Source organism: Tupaia chinensis, unplaced genomic scaffold (genome assembly GCF_000334495.1).
Source record: "Tupaia chinensis unplaced genomic scaffold, TupChi_1.0 Scaffold000288_2, whole genome shotgun sequence".
Classification (NCBI taxonomy): Eukaryota; Metazoa; Chordata; class Mammalia; order Scandentia; family Tupaiidae; genus Tupaia; species Tupaia belangeri.
Genome location: NW_006159773.1, coordinates 5,234,106 through 5,242,421, shown reverse-complemented (window position 1 = coordinate 5,242,421; position 8,316 = coordinate 5,234,106). Strand labels below are relative to the sequence as shown.

Below are 8,316 nucleotides of genomic sequence, written 5' to 3'. Positions count from 1 at the left end.
AAGACACAGTAATTAATGTGAATAGACAGCCCACAGAATGGGAAAATATTTTTGTAAACTATGCGTCAGGTAAGGGACTGATAACCAGAATTCACAAGGAACTCAAGAGGCTGTTCCAAAAATAGACCATCAATCCTATTGAAAGATGGGAAATTGAGTTGAAAAAAACACTCTCTAAAGATGACATACAAATAGCTAAAAGGCATATGAAAAAATGCTCAACATCCCTCATTGTAAGGGAATGCAGATCAAAACAACAATGAGATACCACCTGACCCCAATCAGAATGACTAAGATTAAAAAATATATATATATAAGTGCTGGTGGGGATGTGGTGAAAGGGGAACTCTCTTACACTGCTGGTGGGAATGTAAATTGGTCCAGCCACTGTGGAGAACAATTTGGAGATTCCTCAAAAATCTACAAATAGAACTACCATATGATCTAGCAATCCCACTCCTTGGTATCTACCCAAAGGACAGAAGAATACTTAATAGGGAAAGTGCTTGCACATCGATGTTTATTGTGGCACTATTCACAATTGCTAAGTCATGGAAACAATCCAAATGCCCACAAACAGATGAATGGATAGAAAAACTGTGGCAAATATACTCAATGTAATACTATTTAGGCCTAAGAAAACAACGAAACCCTGGCTTTTGGCTGGAAGTGGATGAATATGGAAGACTGAGTGAAGCAAGCCAAGCTATGATGGAGAGACATTGTATGTCCCCACTTAATATATACCGAGTGTCTGCACTCTATTACTGAAACTAATTCACTAAAGGATATAGAAACATGGTATATAGATGTAAATTCCAGATATCATTTGTGTGCAAGAGGAGGGTCTGAGGAAGGATCTTTAGAACAAAAATAGTGAAAGATAGCAAGTGAACAATAGAGAGGCAGGATGTTGGTGAGAAACAGATATGGCTTATTAACTGTTGATGATGACATGTATAGTATTCTCAACTGGATTGGTCTGAGAAGTATTTCATGATGGGCAAAGTATTTTTACAAGCAAAATGAGAAATAGCAATTGACTGTTTTAAAAAATAATTAGAATAATAATAATAATGATTGGGGAAAACATAGAAAAGATATTGAATGTTGAAGCAGGGAGATTAATGTCTCTGTACTGACTGACATGCATGGCATTTCCTTTTGAAAAAGCAATGTAATACACTGTAAAGTTATATGTAATCCAATGTAATATAAAGAAGATTATAATGATAAAAAAATAAAAAAGAACAAAAATAGGCAAAGTATTAATGTCACTAAGAAATGTGGTATTATCTGTTGAAGATATTTTGTAGTTTTATCAACTGTATTAGAGAGAAATGTCCACCTTGAAATATCCATTTTGTAAGACAAATAATACTGTGATTGAATGCATAAAAGAAAATGAAATGAAAAATAAATTAATAAAAAATAATAAAATAAATTTAAAATTATTAAAAAAGGAAAAAAACAAGTTGAGCTAGCTTATTTCTTTTTATTCTTCTTTTTGTTTCTCCCAGAGAGAGATTTTTGCTATAGGGCACATGTGCTCACTGAGAGACTGAGATAGAGAGACAGAAAGCGAGAACTCACCCCTGATGGGATGGCCATACTGCAATCCTTTCTCCTCCATTCTCCCCTAAGAACTTTGACCATGTACGCACACATGCCTGGTGTGAGTTTTAATCCACCAGGTCCAGGACTTGAACCATGTTAGACTGTATGGGAGTCTAGTGATATAACCATTCTGCTCTCTGCTGGTCCTGAGCTAGATTCTTTTTTATAACTCTCTCATGCGATTTATATGAATACATTCACTGTATTAATTTTTTAACACCTAATATTACTATTTATAAAGAGAAAATATTGGTAACTTTTAAAGTTTTACATTCTGTTCTGTTTTGGTTTTGGATGAGTTCCTCTTTGTTAGTGGTACATATCTAGCAAGATTATAAGACAGTCATGTTCATTCAAGTAAGTTGTAGGGAACAACTTTTAACTATTACCACAATATCTGAGATTACTCATGGACCATATTGAAAGTATTATGTTAAATAGACACTGTTAAATAGTCCAAATACTAAGTTATCAGTCTAAGAACCTAGTAGGGACAATAGACAGCATGAAATAAAACTTAGGTGTTGGGATAAACTTTTTATTTTTATTTCTTTTTTTAGGGTTTTGCTATAGGATATGTGTGCTCACCAGAGAGAAACAGAGATAGTGAGAAGGAAAGTGAAAAATCACCCCCCATGGGAGGTGGTCATGCTATAGTTCCCTCTTCTCCCTTCTCCTCTTGGGATTTTGGGCATGCACACACACACATGCCTGGTGTGATTTTTAAGCTGCCAGTTGCAGGACTAGAACTGTGGTCGGCCATGTGGGAGTCCAGTGCCACAACCACTACGCCACCTGCTGGCCCCTAAACTCCAACTTTTTAAGCATTCTGAGTATGTGGCTTATTAGTAATAATTGATGGGCACATATTTGCAAACTATTTTGCTCTGTTTATTCGAGGACAACATCTTTCATAAGTATAATTTTCAAAATACAAGTGATTATTTTTTGAGCACTTTTAAATCACATATGGAAGGGTGGGAAATGAGTTTCTAAATTTGTCAAATATTACAGTTCATCTTGTTGCTTCATTTGAAAGAAAAATAAATTAAGCATAGAAAGATAAAGTAATTTTGTCCAAAATCTAATAATCTCTGGGGACCAGCAGTTGGAATAATGGCTATGTCACTGGACTCCCATGTAGTCAACCGCGGTTTGAGTGCTGGACCTGGTGGCTTAAACTCACACCGGGCGCGTGTGCATGCGTGCCCAAGATCCTGAAAGGAGAATGAAGGAGAAGGGACTGTGGCATGGCCATCACCCCAGGGCGTGATTTCTCACTTTCTGTCTCTTTGTCTCTGTCTTTCGGGCAAGCGCACACTCCCTATAGCAAAATCCTCCCCCCCAAAATAAAGAAATTTAATAATTTCTGGCAGCATTTAGACTAGAAATTTAGCTTCTGTGGTTGATTTGGCATGCTGATAGGAAACTAGAAATTTGTAGAGTTATCTTCACACCGTTTAGCTTCATCTGACTTCTCCAGTATTTTCACTTTTGCTGTTTAAGTCACAACAAGTTTTTTTATACACAAAAGTACACCTGTTGGTAGCAGTATTTGCTGGGTCAAATTTAATGTGAATGCACAGTTGCCATCAAAACCAAATTAGCACTTTTGGATAAGGCCAATAGTTTTCAATTATTAGGTATAGTGTATCTGATTAACTTAGAAAAAAAAATATATACAAAAATCAGAAACCACATTTTGGAATTTGCTAAGTATACTAATATTTGAATGTAAAGAAGGCAGGATACAAGCATTTCAAGAAATGAGCTTAATAGGGGCCAGCAGGTCGCACAGTGGTTAAGGCAGCTGGACTACCACGAAGCTGACCACAGTCGAGTCCCAGAACTAGTGGTTTGAAAATCATACCAGACGCATGTGTGGGTATGCCCAAGATCCCAGGAGGAGAATGATGAAGAAAGGATTGCCATCTGGCCATCCCTTCTGGGGAGTGATTTCTCACTTTTCCTCTCACTCTTTCTCTGGCAAGTGTATGTGCCTTAATGGCAAAAACGAAAAAAAAAAAAAAATGAAAAGAGCTTAAACAGTAAATCTTTTTCTAGTGGACATACATATTACTAACATATCGTTTAATTTACCAAGAAATTTACAATGCTACAATGACCAATAATTATTTTTCTAGTGGACATACATATTACTAACATATTGTTTAATTTACCAAGAAATTCACAATGCAACAATGACCAATAATTAAGTTAATGTGATTGCTGAAGGATATACAGACACAGATTAGTAGACTGGAGAACTTTGATAGAATTAACGAACAAATGGGCATATGGTTATCGACTATCTGTCTTGTTTCTCATTTTGTATTAAACATGACGGGAAACACAAAGTTCAGGAAGCATGTGATCCAATGGAAGTGAGAAGAACACACCATAAGAAGCAATTCAAAAGTAAGCAGGGGCTGAATGAAGAAACACTGATGTGGGGCAGACATCTGAGAGACCACAAGATCTCAGAGCAGAGGGTGTCTAGGCAGAAGGAACAAAAATCTTACCATGAAACAAGTCAAGGAAGAATGCCGTACATATAGGTACACTTGCAAGGGTATCTGTGAGGAAAAACCACACTAACTCCTACAGCCAGCAGCAGCATGGCATGGCCAGCCTGGGGCCTCCTGTGTCTCATGACACATTGCTCAGCTGTCACGGTTTGGGTTAAGATTTATCGTAAGAATGTGTTATGGCATTCGAACACTAATAGATTTGAGGATGTATCAACTATTCAGAGTATGGCTCTGTATGTTGCTATGTCGCCATTAGTTTATGTGCTCATAACACACTAGTTTGTAATGCTTACTAGGTAATTTTTTTAAAGAGGTTTCTGCCTGAGGGCACATGCACTCACCAGAGAGAGAGAGATAGAGAGAGAGAGAGAGAGAGAGAGAGACAGACAGAGGGAAAGTGAGAAATCACCCTTTGAGGGGTTGGCCACACCACAATCCCTGGTCCTCCATTCTCCTCCCAGGATCTTAGGCACTCATACACACATGCGTGACATGATTTTCAAGCCACTAAGTCTGGGACTCAAACTGCTGACAGTCATATGGGAGGCAAGTGATGTAACTGCTATGGCATCTGCTGGCCCTTGCTAGGTAATATTTGACACATTAATTATATGAGTATATAAATATATATAATTCATCATTTACATACACACACACACACACACAGTGTATTTCATTTACTAAGCACACTGATAAAATAAGCACTCCACACTCACCACCTAACTCAAGAACTAGAGCATTTTTTTAAGTTTTATTTATTTATTTTATTCATTCATTTATTTTTTTTTCCTTTTTTGGAGAGGTTTTTCTATAGGGCGCGTGCGCTCGCCAGACAGACAGAGAGAGACAGAGAGATAGAAAGCGAGAAATCACCCCCTAGGGGGGATGGCCACGCCACAATCCCTTTTCCTCAATTCTCCTCTCGGGATCTTGGGCACGCATGCACACACGCCCGGCGTGCTTTTTAAGTCACCAGGTCCAGGACGTGAACCGTGGTCGACTATGTGGGAGTCCAGCGGCATAGCCATTACGCTAACTGCTGGTCCCATTCATTTATTTTTTAAATTGACACACACAGAAAGAGAGAGAGAGAGAGAGTAAGAACTAGAGCATTTTCAGGAAGCCTCATGTCCCTGTGGGCTCCACTTCTTTGTCCATCTCCCAACTACCCCTCACACTGAGGATAACCACTGTCTGAGATTCATCACTCCTTTCTTTAAATATACTTTTATCACTATGTATGTTTTCATAAAGAACATATTTAGTTTGCCTACCTTGAGCTGTATAAAAAGTTGACTTTGCCTCAATCAACATTGTGCTATTAAGACTCACTGTGAGGTGAGCTGCACCTGCTGATAGTAGAGAGAACAGTCTGCAGCTTCAGGTAGGTTGAATCAGTCATGGTGGGAGCATTTACACCACAGAAATCATCCATCTCTACATATCAGAGCTCCCTTTTCTCAGGAAAACATTTGTTAAACATTTACCAGCAGGCCACTGAGTTTATCTATCCCATGTGGGTAGTTGAAATGCATTCAGATTCTCACGGTGAAACGATTCTACAATTTATTAATTTCTCTGTCCCTGGACATACTAACAATGATTCACATTTCATAGTATGTGAGACTTGTTTCTCTAAGACATTTATTTAGAAGTGGAATTTCTAGGTTTTATATTACATAAATGCTCGAGATAATAAAATAATTTATTAAAACTGTTTATACTCCAACTGTAGTAAATGTGTTCTCTAACATCCGTGTCTTCACCAACACTCAGTTTTGCCAGCTTTCTTTATAACACTAAACAGAAGGTTCTCGAACAGTATCTCAATATTGTCATCCTCGGCTCTCCCTGATTACTAAGGGAGTTGAGCATTTTTCATATGCTCACTGACCATTAATGTTTCCTCTTCCATGAAATGGCTATTCATAGCTATTGCTTATTATTCTACTGGTTTGTTGTTCTTTCCTCCATAAAATCGCAGGTGTTCTTTATATTGTGAATATTGATATATGGTCAGTGACAAATACATCGCAAATATATTTTCCCATTTTGACTTTTAGCCTGTTATCTTTTGATAAATAGGGGTTCTTAATTTTCTATAGTTGACTTTTTCAATTATTTATGGCTCAGAATTTTTGTGTCTTGTCAGATGTCCTTCTTTATCGAGGAGTCAGGAAAATATTTTCCTGTAGTTGCTCTTCAAACTATCCAGATGTTACGTGCCAACTTGTCCTGCTGGAACACTGATGAAAATAACTACCTCAGATGCATTGGAATGGCACTGCAGTACTTATTTATGTATTCAGCAAGCATATTGAAGTATCCTGAGTTCATATTCTAAGGTGTTTGAATTTAGTCCCATAGAACACAGGGATGGAACAAAAAGCTTTAGTTTGAGGGTCAGATGGTGGCATGGTGGCTAAGGCACTGGACTCCCACATAGCCAACCATGATTCAAGTCTTGGACCTGGTGCCTTGCTTTCTTACTTTCCTATACAATCACTCACTCTCTCCCTCTCTTTACAATTTTTATTTATTTATTCTTTATTGTTTAAGTTTTTGCCATAGGGCATGTATGCTCACCATACAGACAGAGAGAGACAGAAAGCAAGAAATCACCCCCCAGGGGGAATGGTCACGCCACAATCTCTTCTCCATTCTCCTCTCGGGATCTTGGGCACGCATGCACACGCACCTGGTGTGAGTTTAAGCCACAGGGCCCAGGACTCGAACCACGGTTGGCTACATGGAAGTCCAGCAACATAGCCATTATGCTAACTGCTGCCCCCCCCTTTCTCCTTCTCTCTCTCTTTCTCTCTCATGAGCACATAAGCCTTTAGCAAACTAAAAAATAATAATGATAAATAAAATTAATAATTCTTTTTTTTTAAGAAGCAGCAGCTTTAGTTTAGAAAGATAAAAAAACTAAATCATAATGACACCACCATTCAAGGAGGGAAAGAAGGCTGCTGTACCAGATGGAGAGGCAAAAAAATCACACTCCAGACAGTGTCAGAGAAAGTGAAGGAGAGACTGGCTCAGAGTGAAACTTCTGAAGTGACATGGAAATGACTCACAAGCAATTGAATATAGAGCTGAGAGACAGGGAGCAGGATATTACCAAGTACATTGACATTTCTGTCTAGAAGGACTGAACGGATCAATAATGTGGGAATGGAAGTTGGAGAGAGCAAGTTTCAGGGGGCAGATAATGAGTTCCATTTTCTGGAGAGCCAGGAGGCAAAGTGGAGTCCTAAAAGCAAGCAGAATTAGGGACAAAACTTTGGAAACAGCCAACTTAAGGCTGATCTGTTCAGACCTCCAGCAAAAGAGAGCCTTAAGAGGCTGCTCCTTCATGTCCACATGTGCTCTCCTTTGCCCTTTGCCCTTTGCCCTTATCCTCTGACATAAGCAGCCCAAAGAATGTGCTGGACATGTGTGCACAGGGAGTGTGATCTGATGAAGTAAAGATGTTTGATTCAGTTTTTTTCTCTTTGTTTATTTTTCTTTCTATCTTTAAGTGCACTAAAACTACAGAAAGTATTGATGGATATAAAACTTACCCAAAGAATCTGGGATTATTTCATCTGGAGAATGTTGTATTTGTAATGTCTCTTCTGTCCTTTCTGCCAGGTTGTCTCCTTGAAGCCTAAATAATTAAAAATGATTATTGAAATGATCAAAAATGGCCATTGAAACCTCTAATAATGTGAACTGTGAACTACATACCATGGGAGACATGACTGTGAACTTCTAGACTCTAAAAGCATACAAGCTTCTTCAGAGTAGAAATTGCTAAAGCCATTCTAACACAGGATTTTTCCTTTTCTAACCTTTAAGGAAAAAATCTTTTCTTTTTCTTGTTATATAGGTGGCAAGTTTAGCCTAGAGAGCATCTTCTTGTCTTCTTAGCCTGACCAGAGAAATATTTACAAGGGAAGATTTTCACTGAAACTACAAAAGGGAACTGAGTGGAAAGAAAATGGGAGTCTAATATAGTCTGCTCACCTATTTTCTGGTCCAGGAGATGTGACAGGGTTTTCATAAACACACTGAGTTCATCAAAGGTTTTTCACTCCAGGGTGAGGCATTGGCACAGTAGCACCCACATAGGAAAGGATCTGGGTTCGCATCCCAGACTCCCCTGAGCACGTCAAGTGTACAC

At 38.4% G+C, this 8,316-nt stretch overlaps 1 protein-coding gene across 1 annotated transcript in view; it reads right to left on the bottom strand.

Moving 5' to 3' along the window:
- The window catches only part of CUNH8orf34 (chromosome unknown C8orf34 homolog), a 526,010-nt gene that overhangs the window by 101,755 nt on the left and 415,939 nt on the right, over positions 1-8,316 (bottom strand). Inside the window, exon 9 of the mRNA XM_006150466.2 lies at positions 7,715-7,800. Within this exon, the coding sequence (XP_006150528.1) occupies positions 7,715-7,800 (86 nt within the window). The remainder of the gene's footprint in view (positions 1-7,714; positions 7,801-8,316) is intronic.